The sequence below is a fragment of the Hippocampus bargibanti genome, linkage group LG05 (genome assembly GCF_051943395.1).
Source record: "Hippocampus bargibanti isolate YZ-2025 linkage group LG05, ASM5194339v1, whole genome shotgun sequence".
In the NCBI taxonomy this organism is placed as follows: Eukaryota; Metazoa; Chordata; class Actinopteri; order Syngnathiformes; family Syngnathidae; genus Hippocampus; species Hippocampus bargibanti.
The window spans coordinates 25,004,125-25,020,360 of NC_142738.1; the positions used below are offsets into that span (position 1 = coordinate 25,004,125).

Consider the following 16,236-nt stretch of genomic DNA (forward strand, 5'->3'; position numbering starts at 1 on the left):
GAGAATTTGTTGAGTCTCCCCAATGTACTGCTCTTTACAATTTTCATTCTTACAATGTATGGAATAAACTACATTACTTTGTTTTTCATTTGGTAGCCTATCTTTTGGATGCACTAATTTTTGCCTTAACGTGTTTATCGGTTTGAAATAAGTAGGAATTTTATGTTGCCAAAGGACTCTTTGTAATTTTTCAGAAACTCCTGCAATGTACGGTACTGCTACTCCTCTCCTTTTTGTATCTTGAGAATTATTGGTTTCATTCCCTATTCTTTCTTTCTGACATTTGTTGAATGACCACTGAGGGTACCCACAGTTAGTGAGTGCTCTCCTGATATGTTTTGACTCCTTTTCTCTACCTTCAGTGCTAGTTGGTATTAGTTTAGCCCTATGCTGGAGGGTTCTGATAACTCCTAGTTTGTGTTGTAAAGGGTGGTTAGAGTCAAAAAGTAAGTATTTACATGGAAGAGATGGAGAAACAGGCCCTCACATCCTTCCCAGGGACAAAACCTAGACACTGGTTTAGATATGTGGACGATACTTTTGTCATAATTAAGAAACAAGAAATATAAATAGGGCCGATACAACCAGTCAGACTTTAGTTCGCTGATGAAGCCTCTTGGATAGGAGGCGAAACGTCCGAAACCTTCACATTTGTACAGATGACGGCTGAAGCAACCTTCTCATCGATGGACCACTCCTGTACGACTGAGAGCTTACACAGACGAACTAATCATTGTAAAAAGAGATTCATTGAAATAATCTGTCATTCACAAGCGAAGGTGGTTGCAAGATTCACGTCTTTCTCAGCAACTGCATGAAAAGTCTATTTTCAACAATTTCATGAAAAGTTTCAGAAAATCTGTGGAAATCACTCCGTGTAAACAGCAAGGCTGAAAACCAACATTGTATGTTTATGACCTTCGATCTCGCAGCCGGCAGTGAAAAAACAAACAAACAACTGCCATCAATGTAAAAAGCACATGCGTTCAGGATGACTGAAAAAACGGGCAGTATTGTATAAGGCGCACCGGACTAAAAGGTGCACCCCTAATTAATGTCATCAAGAAAATGATGGCTTTTTGGTGTGCCTTATACACCAGAAAATACGGTAATTGCAGTGCAGCGCTACAACAATATGTGCAATTTCAAACTCGACTATGCAATACAAAACCCAACACCCAAAAATGTTATCAGCTTCTTTGGCCCAAGCTCATCTAAGATGGACTGTGGCAAAATGGAAGTGTGATCTGTGAACTGGTGACTCATTAAGAATAATAATACATTTTATTTTTAAGCTTGTTTTGGGAAATTGCACACATAGCAGCGACATTTTTATTTAAAAGTCTGCATCTATGTTGGTGTGGAGCTCTCTTGGTGCCAATGGAATTGGTAACTTATACGTCTGTGAAGGCCTTATTAATGCTGAAAAGTACATACTAGTTTGGGAGAAATGTATACAGTATATGCTGCCATTCAAGCACCGTATTTTTCACGCGTCCTCCTGCTTTTTCGAGCAAGACACTGCCAAACCACATTCTGCATATGTTGCAACAGCCCATATGCGGAGCAAGAGTGCAGATGCTCGACTGGCCTGCCTATAGACCAGACCTGTCTCCCATTGAAAATCTCTGATGCATAAATATAAATCATAAAATAAAGACCCCACCCGTATCGTACAACAGCTTAAACTGTATGTCAATCACCAATGGGCGAGAATTCCACCTACAAATCTTCCAACAATTACTGTCCTCAGTTCCCAAACGTTTTCTGAATGTTGTGAAAAGAAAATGTGATGTAACACGGAACTAGATCCAACCATATCCCAGTATATTTGAAACACGTTGTGGACTTAAAATTCTAAGATATGAATATTTGCAGACACAGCAAAGTTTCCCAGATTATCCTTGAAATATCTTGTCTTTATAGTCTCAACATGGTTTGAAAATCATTGCATTCTGTTTTTTGTTTATGTGATGAACGCCCCCTCCCACTGACATAGTGTATGTATCTTCTGATGTGAATCCCACCCATCAACTGTTCTTTTCTTCTTCAGTTTGCAGGAGTCAATTCTTAGTCATGTACAGAATATTGTCAAAGGTGAAGTAAGCCTGGCAATGAAGGAGCAGCAGGCAGTGGTCACCTCCAGCATTATGCAGGCAATGAGATCTGCAGCAGGGACCCCCGTACCAACTGCACATCTAGATTACCAGACACAGCAATCAAATATCCTGCAGCTCCTTCAGCAGGGACAACTCAACCAGGCTTTCCAGCAGGTAACGCACATCCTATTGACAGTGACAGCCATACTAACAAAATATTAAAAATTGTCCTTTTACTAACTACTACCAAGTTTGGCCAAGTCTGCATTGTCCTTTGGAAACATTTCACCTATTTATCCATTTGTCAGTGAACAAAAGGAAAATTAGAATAAGAAGACCTTTTTGCAATGCAAGCGCAAAATTGCAACAAACACATTTGCTGCAGTAGTATTAACTTAAACCACAGGTGTCAAAGTCAAGGCCCGCCACAAGATTTGGCCCGCCACATCATTTTTTTTCGGCCCGCGAAAAGCAAATCAAACTTGTTAAATTCCATGATGATTGCTAAAATTTGAGCCAAAATTTCATATTTTTGGATGTCAACCACAATAAAAGTCATTATTCTTGACTTCAGATTTGAAAACAAGTTATTCATTAATTTGCTGTGTGCTCTATATGTAATATTTGAAGAGATTTAAACATTCTAATGGGTTCCCCAAATTCATAACGGCCCTCGAGAGCAAACCATAACTACAATATGGCCCGCGGCAAAAAATGACTGACACCCCTGACTTAAATGGTAATTACAGTTTTTGAAAGAAAATTTGAGGGGGGAAACCCATGGCCATGAACCATTGCAGGTCCTGCTAAGAAAGGAGGAAAGAAGGAACGAAAAATGGTAAGAAGGAATAAAGGAAAGGAAGGAAGGAACGGGGGAAAAAAAGGCTACAAACTTGACAAGTCACATAGGCCAACAACACCTCCTAAGTGGCTAAAGGCCGTGAGTGGTTTAGAGTAAAACTACCAGATCCATCACTTTGGCAGTTTTCCAAACTATTGTGTTATTACGCTGCATATAGTAAATAGATTAACAATGCCCTTGGCCTCTTGGCTTTTCCTAATTCTGCATATATTTCATTCCCATTGTGCAGTTTTACTATATTAACTACATAAGAACAGTGATGACTCATTTCTCCTTTTAAATACACCGTGCTCATCAATATGACAGCTTTGCTTAATTTTACGCACATTGTACAAGGATGGCAAATATTGAAACTCATCTAACTCCACATTTTGACAGCATTGGATAACGTTAAGAATGTATGTGTCCTCCTACAGAACCCACATTAAAACAAAAGTATATTTCCCTCCCATCTGTTTCCATTTTTAAAATGTGTCAAAAGTGACAGGGAGCCACTGGGCAGCGCTAAAGAGCCACACGTGGCTCGAGAGCGATGTCTTACTGACCTTTTGTACCAGACATTCAAAATCAATAAAATAATGATCTTATGTGGTGCTTGTTTGCATCATTCCGCTCCAAAATTCAACCTGACCATCTTGACCAACAGTTGATGTTCTTTGCGACCACTTTAATGTGGGTGTATTTTTTTATTATTGTTGTATGAGTGTAAAAAAACACCTGTTGGAATATATTTTCTGACCATTTTTTTGCAGAAATGCATCTGTCTCTTGCATGGACACAACTTACATTGAGGGCATTAAAGATTCAGGAAAAATTTTCATCGGGATAACCTTTTTTCTCCCTTACCAGGCTCTGTCAGCAACAGATCTGAACTTGGTCTTGTACTTGTGCGAGACCATCGACTCTCAGCAGGTGTTTGGACAACAACCCTGTCCTCTCAGCCAGCCTGTGCTGCTGTCACTCATACAGCAGCTCTCATCCAACCTCAACACTCACTCTGACCTGAAAATCAGGTATGACAGAGACATTCTTCAACAGTATCCATTAAAAAATTGCAAGGGAAAGGGAAAAAAATGGGACAATCATGCAATTCAAAATCGGTGATGCGGGGGGTGAAAAATGTAAATGTCATGAACATCCCCTTTGAAAATTAGCTGAATAGAGTAACCTTGGCTTGTGGCCCTTGATAAGATTTTTTTAATCAATAAGCCCTGTGTGACTACATCATCATCTGCTGCACTTTTTCATAATATGTCCATTTGCACCAACACTATTTCACTTGGCGGGTTACAGGAGTTGATACTCCTGTAACCTACCTGTTGTTGTTTCCATTTCCTTTCACATAATCTCAATGTTTTTACATTTTTCCCAAACATGTTTTTATGACTTTTAACATTGCCGACATTCAATCCCAGGTACCCCCACCATCAAGGAAGGTCTAAAAATGTCTGCTGCAGAATCTGTTAGTTGTGTTCGATACTTAACTTGAATATAAATTCACCTCTGTCATTAAGTAGCCAATGTCATGGTAATGACAACACAAACACACCTGACCCCATCTTAGAAATGGTGGACAACAACTACACAGTGACATAGCAGAATCTCAAATGATATACTATAGGTAGTTAATGTTCTCTTCAGAGTGTCTACCGAAGCATCTTTATATTCCCTTTGCCTCTGAATGTGTGCATCTTCTCTTCCTTTCTGCTGTTCTTGCAGTCAAACAATTCCCTTAGCCAAGCAATGTCTCTTTACAGCCTGGTGGTAGAGGTCAGACACCTCTGGTTTGCAGCTGGGCTACGGCCCCGTAGAGGAGGAGGGTGTGGCTCATTATGAACTTTTATTAGCTCAGCTGAGTCGCTGCACAGCCTTGTGTCCCGTGGTACTTTCTGACTCGATCATTGATGAAACGCTCCAGAGAAATGGCAATAATACTTTGTGGACATCCGTACCCTGTAGTGATTTAGAGTTTAGACATTTTGCTATATTGTCCTCGTTTCCTCTCTGTTTTTAACTCTGTTGAAAATCCATGACTAGGGGAAGTCAATAGAATGGTCAAATTGAATGTGGGCCAGCTGGCACGATAGCTCCGGAAGGGATAGTGTCCCTATAGAGATGAATGCTCACTTAAATTGTTAAGACAGTTAAAGCTGGTGGACACTCATGCCACCAGATGTCTTACTGGAATAATTAATTGCAAAGAGAGATGCAGGGTGGCAGGAAGAGAGGGCAGAGCCGAAGTTCATAACACTGCAGGTTTGTGTGTGTGTGTGTGTGTGTGTGTGTGTGTGTGTGTGTGTGTGTGTGTGTGTGTGTGTGTGTGTGTGTGTGTGTGTGTGTGTGTGTGTGTGTGTGTGTGTGTGTGTGTGTGTGTGTGTGTTTGAAAACACAAAATAGTTACTAACACAAGAGCGCTGTTGCTAGGAAAACCATCAAGGACTGCGCTCGACATTGAAGCTGAAGTGACTGAGGGTGTTCCAGGCAACCAATGACGATGGCCCACGTGCTATTTCGAACTTGCATTTGCTTGTCAATCTTATTTTGTGCCAGAATGCTTTTTTTTAATCAGCTGTCCAACATTCTAACCTAACCCAAGTCTTCCTCTGGGTCCCATGTGCAGCTACTTGGAAGACGCATTGATGAATCTGGACCACGGTGATCCCCGTACAAGAGATCACATGGCCTCCGTGCTGACCCAAGTCAAACCGAAGTTCTTCGCATTCATGCAGCAGGACCCCCAGAGTCCCCTGACCAAGAGAGCTCGGCGTCTTATGCTGATACTCCAAGGACTAATCAACCACTAATTTAGTTAACTTTTCACTCCAAAGAAGTGGTTTTTGGATAAATGATGTTAAGACAGTTTTTGTATGTCTTAACAACTGTAGAAGAGAACCCAACCGACCCGTTCTGGCATTCAATGATGACTTCAGTCCAGCAAGTTTTTATTTTTGGGTGAGAAGAAGAGTTCTCACCTGGGAAGCTGAAAACAGTGGAACCATTGGCACTACAGCAGCAGATGAATACGGAGGTACTAGTGGCTGGGGCTGAGGAGAATAATAGGCCCCTGCTGTTTTTCGTCCTTTCCCTCATCCCTGATAGAAGCCATGTGTCAAATGTAGAAACAAATTAGCTTTCTCGCCACCCAGCACAGTTCATTGGCTCACATGAAAGATTGTTGTTAACTTTGACTCTCAATTTTTTTTTGTCTTTTTTTGGTAGTTTTTCCTTTGTGCAAGCGGGCATAGGACATAAAGAATGTCCATTTCAGTGACCGATGTTGTCAAACCGTTGAGTTTTGTCAATGAGTTTTGACCTGCAAAACACTCTGGAAAAGTTCAGAACTTAACATCTTTTGTATATTTGTTGTTGTTTTTTTTTTTTTTTTTTTTTTTGACAAAGCTCATGTCAAGTAATTGTAACGTCCAAAGTTAAACTCAACTTGGAAATGTTGCCCTTGAATGGGCTTCATCGAGCCAGTTTGTGTTTCGTCAGGTTTTGCTTTTATCCACATTTGGCAGCAATATTGAAGATGTTGCTTTATCATAACTGGCCCTCCACATTCTTCTCCCCAAGGCTGCCTGCAGGATGCAAGGAAAATAAACACACATTCGTACAGCAACTATCATGCAGAATGCTTCAAGATCCTCTTTCACCATCTGAAACTTGTGTAGCTTTAATGATGGCCGCTGTCCAAAGAAAGTGGTTTGTCTTTTCATTCCCAAATTCTCTTATCTGTTCTGTGCCGTTTTTTTACACACCTACAACATGTCTCCTTTGTTCAACCATCTTCATTCGTCAAAATTAGTAGTATTGAAACCTCAACATTTGTTACTGACATTTGATCAAAATATTACTTTTTTTTAAACTGGATGTGCAGTTACTTCTTGTGGGCTTCAGGAGGCAGCACCTGATTGAAGCCCATCCAATCTGCTTTTGGCACGAAGAGCTCTGTTCGCCTCTGTTCTTCATTGTCCATTTTTGAGCACACCTTCTTTCCAAACACACGTCTGCTGTGTGGCCACTGTTATGCCGACATCAAATATGTTCTGATTTTGACATTACTCTCTCAAGTTTAAATTGGAAGTCGCCGGGGAAAAAGTGCCTTGTATCTGTACTGCATTGTATCTTGTTTAACATGTTGAATCCTGTTTTGGCTTTCAGTAAGCTCTAGTAATGACGCATTAACCCCCACCCACAGTCTTTATTGACATTAACAATCATTTATCTATTTAGCAGGCCGTTTGGTGTAACCTCTACAGTCAGACTCGGAGATTAATCTGTATTTTCACATCTAAAATCCATTGTCATTTGTTTGGATGCTCGGAAGAGAGAAAGAAGCACTCTTGACAACTACCGTCCGAATCTTTTCAGTTATGCATCTGAAAACAATACAGCTTGACATCTATGCCCAGGGTGATAAAACAAGTGAAGTGTTTGTGTTGTATTCATTCAACTGCTTAGTTTACTGTTTGGATCTTTTATAGTTTATTTTACCCATAAACGTTTGGAATAAAAAATGTTGAATTGATATATTGTGATGTGTTAAGATGGTTCATCCTCTCTTAAAGGTCTTAGTCGCTTTGTTCTTTCAAGTCGGTAATACTAAGTGACGCATTTCATGCACGCACAGCTCGGGATTCAAATCACACCACAAAGACTTAGATAAAAAAAAATCCAAGTTGCCCAACTTTCTGGCGGACTATACAGAATGACACCCCATCCCCCTTTTTAAACAAAACAGCCGAGAAAGTTGGATCATAATGGCCTTAACTCATTCACTGCTAGACAATGTGCCAGGGTTTTTGTCATTGTCACTCAAATTGAGGGACCCACAGAATATTGATGTTTAGGACAACATAACCATTCTGTGCAGCGTAACAAACCTTAGATTCTCGTAGATATCTCTTTTCTCTGATTTATTTCAAGCTTACTTGGTTGTCGAGTTATCTGCATTGAAAGTGGGAGCGGCTGTACAAAAGGTAAATGCTGCCCCCTCGTGGGAGGGAAAAACATTACCAGATGTCTGACCAAAGCTTTAAACGCACCCCCCACAAGAAAAAAACAAAACCCGAACAAATTCAGGAATGGCGCTCTATACGTCTTGCTTTTCAATTCCCGAATGAATTCGGGAATGGCAGTGAAGGAGAGTGTTGGTCCCTTTTTGAGATCTGTTGACTGTTTTGTTATGAACCGCATATTCGCAACCTTTTTTTTTACTAAATTATATCAAAGCACAATTCTACGTTTTGCTTTCATTTCTTGCGATAATAGGGCCCAAGGTCATTAAACAAAATGACATTAAACCTCTTGAACGGTTTCACAACCATTTTGAGAATCGAACTGCTGTCCGATAAGTTTGCTCACATCATCACCACCATCTGTTCTGAGCAGATGTGGTAGAGCTCAGTCCTCTCGTCTCGTCTCCTCTCCTCCCCCTCCAGTGCACAGACAAACTCGCCCTCCCCATCGGAGGAGCGCACTGTGCATCCTCTCACTCACTCTGGACTATAACGCTGCACCGAACAGGAGAGAAACACTTTTAAGAGACTCTAGCAGTTGATTTCATTTGATCTTCAACAATCCGTCTGGGAATCTTCTGCCCGGTGGCTCGACACGGTTTAACATCATGAACTCTATGTGCTTCTTCATGCCTGTTGCTTTCCTTCTGTGTAAGTACCGCACTACAAATAACCTTGTATAAGTTTGGTGTGGATCGCACGAGAGCACTTCTTGAATAGCTGGCGTAGACGAGCTCCCTCGTCAAGTGTTCATCCTCAGCCGCACTCTGCTGCAGGCAACATGTGGTCATGTGGTGTGTCTCTTGTGGGACACACCTTGCTGTGTCTTGCTGCAAATAAATGCTGATTCATAACTTTTCGATCATTTTCCTCCAGACCATCATACTTCCAATGCATTATCAGCCACAACCAAGTTGATACATGCGTATTTGTTCAACTTCTGTCCAACTTATGAGGCGGTATCTCATCCCTCTGTGAATACTCTGTGTCCAAGGCACGTGCGTCAAATGCTCATCAGCTACCATAACGTTTGTCATCATTATGATCTTGTCATGCTGCTGTCAGTGGAATGAAGATGCTTGGAGCGTCCCACGGGAGCAACGCGCAGCAAGGGTGAGAAGGAACAAACAACAAAGTTCCAAGATGGAGATAAATGAATAGCATCTGTCCCCTTCCTCCTCTTCCTCCCTCTCTTCTTCGCAACGGAGTCCCATGAGACTTTTCGTCAAGTCTTTCCACGCACAAACACACTGACAGTTCACTCTGTCATTCAATCCTTGTCACATTGATAGAATTTTCGATGGTTGTGTGTGTAAGACACAGATGGAGAAATGCCAACTCTTTACACATTTGTTAAGTTTGTTTTAATTTCGTATTGACAATGGAGTTCCGAGATTCTGGGTTCGACCCGTGTTGGTCTTCCTGTATGGACTTGGCCTGTTCTTCCTGCTTGTGCGGGTTCTCCACGTCCGCCCACTTTCCAGAAACATGTTACGCATGTTGGCTCAGTTGAAGACTCAAATTACATGTGACAGTGAGCATAAATGACTCTGTCCATATCTGGCCCGAGATGAACTGCCGACCAGTTTAAGGTGTACACAGCCTTTACCCAAAGTCAGCTTCGATGAGGATAAGTTTGCTTGAAAATGGATGACCTGAAATTCCTTCTCCAAATGTGCTTTGATCTATGTTCATCTTTTGTAGAACTATAAAGGATTAAACGTCTCTCTCTGCCGAGCAGTGCAAAAGGTTATTCTTCAAAGGAGATTCATGCTTCTGAAAATACAGTGCTTGGATACTTTCGACTCATAAGAGAAGCAATGACGAAGTCTGAACGTCTGGAAAGATACAGCGAAATAAGACGTGGTATTGCGGTATTAGGACAAGAGTACGTCAATTATAAAGCAGCAGCAGCGCAGGGCTGTATGGCGGCCTTGTGTGTTACACTCTTCCATTTACTAGACAAGTCCCGTTCCAATGCATGCTTGTGGTCACGATCTGTTGCTTTTCGTTTGGTAACCACAACCGAGGTTTATAACAAGCTGTAATACACGACACACACTTCCGTGAGGCCTAATCACCTCATTGATCTTTCTTTCCTGGTTGGTTTAATTGATGGTGATTGTGTGTGAATGTGATGGACCGCATTGTAGCCCCTAAGTTCCAATATCTGGCCGGCTTGTGTGCAGTTTGCATGTTCTCCCTTTGCTTGTTTTTGTTTCCCTCTTCTTCCAAAAACACGTACATTTATGAAGACACTTAAATGTCTCTCGCTCACTTGCAACCGTCATAAGGAGAAAGAAATACAGCAAAATGTTCAGTCAATAAAGCAGCAAGAGAAACATTAATTTCCATCCATGAGGAATGTTTAACTCGACTTCTCAGAATGTTTTTACAGCATATAATGAAACTGAGTCTCAAAAATGGAACGTGGGGCAAGGGACGGTGTTATTTTTTAAAACCTGCTACAAACTAGTAAGAAAAAAAGGGAGCGGGAGAAATAAATCACAATGACTGACTGAATGCACGCAGTACAGTTCAGCTCAGCATGCTGTCAAGAATTAACAGTAATCCACATGTGACAAAAAGTACAATAGAATAAAAAAAAAGTACAATACTAAACATTTACGGCATAAAATCAGACCTCAGCTTTGTAACTGCTGCGGCATTTAGCACAAAACCACTTGTATTAGAAATTCTCTATATTTCAAAGACTCGAGGAAGAGAGGGAGAAGGAGATGGAGAGGGAACTTGCAGTCCAATCTATCAGCTGAGACCCCAACATGACATCAATAGCCGTCCACTGGTGAGCAGGCTATTATATTTTAATTGTTCTCTCTTGAGAACAATTACAGTACAGCATATCGCTTTCTCCCACATCTTTTTTTCCATTTTTTTCTACTGTAGAGCAACATTGCAAGTGGAAGCTCCTTCATTGAAACCCTTGTAAAGGTCAACCGGGGCGTCGACCTTGCTTTCTCTGCGGTCTTCTCCCCATCACAGTTCTCAAACCTTTCTCCACCCCATTTTCCTTGCAAGCTGATTAACGCACAGTTTTCAGGGAGCATTAAAGGTGTCAGAGGTCAGCCACACACTGAGCGACCAAAACCACAGCCAAACCCGACTGGACTCTGGCAGTGTGCGGGTTTCGGAAGCTGCTCTTCACAAGGTGTGGTTTCTCTGCCTCTGATTTTGTATGATGTAGCATCACTGCAAGTCCATTAACAGTCAACATGCACGCACATAAGGTTTCACAAGCAACACAAGTATATTCTGTGATTTTGTTCGATCATACATACTTTATATTTTGTTTTACAACAATACTTCACTGTACATGTATGTATAAATGTATGCGAGCGATGTACATACAGTATTGCTCCAGGTACATTCGGGTGAATGAAAGTGAGCTATGCCTCTCATGTCTTTTCTTGCCTTGTTACTACACAATATACTTTAAGTGCAGCCTCAAAAGCCTATATAGACTCATTGTTTAATGCCACACAGCGTCCATTGATCAAATCGCTCAATGTGCTGGTGCGAGTCTCCAACTGTTATTGCGTCGAGCTCGTGGGTTTTTGAGTTTTGTGAAAAGAGTACAGGACAACAGTAACATAACAAGCGTTTTTTTGTGGACTCGCAAAAATGACTGAAGACGGTAATATGCACGGTAATGCCCGTCGTATAAAATCAAAAGAGGCGCAACACAGACCTATATTCTTGGATGTTATCCAAAATAGTCTATTTCACATAAATAAAAAAATGGGATTGCCAAAATGTTCAATGCCCGATAATCTGTCAAAATGGAAATGTATTCAGAAAATATAGTCAGAAATTGTAGATTACAATTCCTTTTCCGGATTGATGCGTCTTTAGACTCTTGATATTTCATTCTGTGTGTTTTAGGATATTATTGTTATGTGTCCTTTTGCAAGCGCTTTGTGTTGGTCTTTGGTTTTTCTGGCTCTTTGTTGCCATGGAATTTTACTTTTACTTTGAAGGTCCTTCGTTTTTCCTTTTTAAGAATATTCTGTTATGAATTTTGTCTGGGTCTACGATTGTGCAATATTATCCCCATTCAGTTTATACAGAAATTGTGTCAGAATAATTTGACAGTGGATCCTGTACCAGATAAAATAAGAACAGCTCTGGCCAGCCTAGGACGGCTGGTAGGACAGCAGCATTGTGAGGCCGATGTTTGGCCAAGGTTTGTCTTGAGCACTTGCAGTGAGGATGGCACTTCCTAAATTCCACTTTTCGTCTGTGAATTTATATCTGGTATTCCACCACCCAATTTGGGAAGACACTACGGACGACTGCTGTTCGACTTTGTTCAGTGTTGACAAGTGGTAGCCAACTACGCCATTGAATTTCCGCATCCTGGCCCTCAAAAGCGCATTCGATGACTGTGTTCCTTTGTGTCTTCTCACGTGGGTTAAACACCGCCCTGAAGGACGAGGAGCAATCTGGGACAAATCTACTGAGTCAGAAGACGCTATTGCTCTTGTGATTGCGTGAAGGACAGGCTCTGGGAAGGTGGCAATGAACAGGCCGAACACCTTCCAAAAATGACCTTGACATGACCCGATCCACCAATCAGTAACCGCTCTACCCGAAGCACCTTAGACCAGGGGTGTCAAACTCATTATTACTAACATTACATTACATTATTATTACATTATAACTTTGCTGCTGTGAAATGTAAATTTCTCCACTGCGAGACTAATAAAGGCAAATCCAATCCAATCCAATTACATATTACATACAGAACACACAACAAAGCAATGAATAACTCGTTTTCAAATCTGCAGTCAATAATAATGACTGCTATTGTGGTTTACATGAGACAATTTGAAGTTTTGGTTCGGACTTTAGCAAGCATCATGGCACTTTACACGCTTCATTTGCTTTCGTGGGCCGAATAAAATGAAGTGGCGGGCCAGATTAGGCCCCCAGACCTTGACTTTGACACCCATGCCTTAGACGAACACATATGAACATCTACAGATCAGTGGTGGGCGGGCAAATTCACACCGAGGAGAGGGCCAGCGCCCCTATTGTGGTCAACTAGGTCATCAGGTGGTTACTTGTCTGATTGGATTATTGCAATCACCCCATAAATCTACTTGGTTAGGACAACGATGGATGTAGAACAGGTACTGACGAGAGACACAACATCAGTCCAGGTTTTTCTCCATTCTGTCACATGTCAAGTCAGGCTACTAACGTTGACAACCTTAAACTTGCTAGAGAAGTGTCTGTCTCCGGCAAGATTATGTCTCTTATTAGCTCTGGTGCTGATAAATGTTTGATTGAAACCTGAGCACGCCCAAGGGAAGATCTTAAGATCTGAGGCAAGTTCATTGAGTCGCAGACCTCCCACCTCCCTTATAAGTAATCATTAACGAAAGCACAGTACACTTCAACGACACAATTCTGAGGTCTGAGATCACACCTGTAAATCTGAAGACTGATTGTGTAACACGTTGCTCTACTTTTTAACCTTCTGTATTTCTCATCTTTATTCGACCGACTCAAATGTTGAAAGGCCTCCTTTTCTCTCTTTGGTTTTGTAAAAGTTCTTCCCTTGAAACTGTTGGAGGTACGGCTGGCTCCCTTTCATTCGTCCTTCAGAAACTTGCAGCTTTTCTATGCACGCTCTCCTTCCATTACATCCTTTCTCTGTCACCGCCGCTGCCGTCAATTTCATTCTCAACGATTAAGAGCTTTTCTGCAATTTCTTCTTTGGTTTCCAATGACATTAAAGTGGGTGTGATGAGTGAGCAACCCATTGTGTCCTGCCCTTTTTTACAAACACCGCTTCATAAATACAGGTTATGATCTCTGTGACTGCATCTTCTCTTCCTAGAGCTTCTCTCTTATGTCCGTTTTCATCACCTGTGCATTGGCTCAGAGTCTCTAACATATTACACCTCTGTTGTTCATGGCTCCCAGGACAAAATAGTCCACTTTTTCAATCTTTGTGTTCACGCCACAAACAATGATGAGAGCATTGACCTTGAGTGACCACCACTTTCACTGTTAATACCCTTACATGAAATATTTTCAAACATGGTGAGTTGGTTATTGTGAGGGGGCGCAACCCACCAACTCACCAATCACATTGTTCAAGAAATCTTCACGACAATATGATCCAGAATGAAATATGCAGTCGGCGTAACGACGTCACTTGATTAAAAGTTTCTATCCCACCATTCATTTGGTGCCTCTTGCAATTCGGCCAGCGATGTGGGGCTCGTCAATATCCCAGCAGACTTCATGTTAGTTGAAGTCCACCGTGGAGGCAGTGACAGATCGTTTCGTTGCAGTAAGATTTTGTATATAACAATAAATATCGTATCGGCCAAATGCGGCAAATACTGTGGCTGTACAATGTGCACAAGTGGAGGAGCCGTCCTCTTTCATAATCACTCACGTGTGAGTGTGTGTGCGTGTGTCTGTGTGTGTGTGAAAGAATCGTATAGCGATATTTCTCTAACAAATACCATTAAGGTATCAGCAGAGCGTGACTCTCTTCTCCTTTTCCTTAATAATACTGGGCATGAATATTCATTCACATGCATGTACTTGGTACAAATGCTCCATCTCTCTCTCACTCTCTATCTTTCCCTCTCATTAGCCTGCACACACACACACGCACACACACTCACGCAAAAAAACACACACAGGCACACACACACGCGTTCACACATAGTTGTACTGGGGGAGAAGTTTTGGATTGCAGACAAAGAGCAGGTTACCCTTACAACAAAAGCCTTCCAAAGTAAAAGAACCCTGCTGTACTTGGATTTCCTGGTGAATTGTACAGTCAGACTTGTAGAGCCATAGCGCATTGTGCTGCTCCTGCATTCTGTCTGAGTCACTCGCTTGCGACTATCACAATACCTGTACTTCATTTTATTGCAGGATGAGTGACGTCCTTCAGTCATTCTTTCATGAATTGAAGTATGGTCTATGCTCTTTCAGGTTCTGAAGTATGAATTACTATTATTTTTGCTGAGTCGTTCACAGTGCAGAGGTCATGAGTTCAAATGCATGCATGCATGTTGTATGTATGAAGCTCGCAGAATATATGTTTATTAATAGGGTGCCAGTTAAACAAAACCCTCGGATGAGAGGAGATCTATTTGGCCTGACAGCTGGCACTCAACACTGCCATGAGTGCTAATTGTTTGAGGTACACGGATGGGTGAGGCAGAGGACCAGCAAGAGGAACAATTCTCATAAGAACTCACATTCAATAGTACACAAAAACAATATACCTCAGGATTAAGCTGATACATTTGATAGTTTTATTAAATATAGTAATATGTACACCATAATTACATAGATCAAAATGTAGTCATTAAATGCAATATCCATTATGAATACAAGAAAATTGACATATGCTGTAAATGGGCCAGCATGTGTACCGTATTTTCCAGTGTATAAGCTCTGCTTTTTCTCAAGATGCGTCATACAGTATATGAAGTAATACTTGGCCACAGCAGGTCACACAACTACTGTCAGCAGCCGCCGACTCCATTTATATATATATATATATATATATATATATATATATATATATATATATATATATATATATATAACCAAAAGTTGAAAAATAGATAAATGGAGCACACATAAGGGCAAAATAATTTGGTGATATGCAGACTTTTTTCTTTTCTTTTCTGACTCACCTCTCGAAATATGTTGAAGTAACTTCACCAAGTAGAATATGAAGATGACATGAGATAGGCCTTCCTGACACCCACACAATAGATGAATGAATCTGCATGGAAAGGTAAAATGTTGGAAACGGGCCATTTAAGAAAATCATTAAAGGAGCCACGAATACGAGCTATTAACCACACTGGATCAGGTGCTCATTTCGCAAGTTATTGGCGATTTTTTTGCTTCATTTTATGTTGTAGTATGTAGTTTTTTTAATTGTAATTCACATCAATACCGCAAAAGATAATCAGTCATGCTCTCAAGCACTGCATGGTCTCAATTTTTGTTTTAATATTTCTTTTATTTTATACCAGTGGAGTGCAGTCAGGGCATACAAAGCCTCTTCTTCTGACCTCAACCCCATCTGATCCATTGCTTACATTGACAAAAATAAAATTTGATTTATTTGTTTTCTTCTATCTATTATCCACATTTTCCAACTACTCTCATGACCTTCCAGCTTCCAGTAGTGTTGTTGTTTTTTATTCTTTTTCTCCGCTTAGTGTTGTTATCTTATAGAATCTGC

General features: G+C 41.0%; 2 protein-coding genes across 2 annotated transcripts in view; both read left to right on the forward strand.

Annotated features, from left to right (window-relative positions):
* Positions 1–7,489, forward strand: part of edc4 (enhancer of mRNA decapping 4) — a 48,007-nt gene extending 40,518 nt beyond the window's left edge. The window contains exons 28-30 of the mRNA XM_088997449.1: positions 2,054–2,273; positions 3,811–3,974; positions 5,582–7,489. Of these exons, the coding sequence (XP_088853575.1) occupies positions 2,054–2,273; positions 3,811–3,974; positions 5,582–5,765 (568 nt within the window). The 3' untranslated portion in view covers positions 5,766–7,489. The remainder of the gene's footprint in view (positions 1–2,053; positions 2,274–3,810; positions 3,975–5,581) is intronic.
* A 986-nt stretch (positions 7,490–8,475) lies between these two features.
* The window catches only part of nrn1la (neuritin 1-like a), a 65,918-nt gene continuing 58,157 nt past the window's right edge, over positions 8,476–16,236 (forward strand). The window contains exon 1 of the mRNA XM_088996394.1: positions 8,476–8,630. Coding sequence (XP_088852520.1) covers positions 8,588–8,630 — 43 coding nt within the window. The 5' untranslated portion in view covers positions 8,476–8,587. The remainder of the gene's footprint in view (positions 8,631–16,236) is intronic.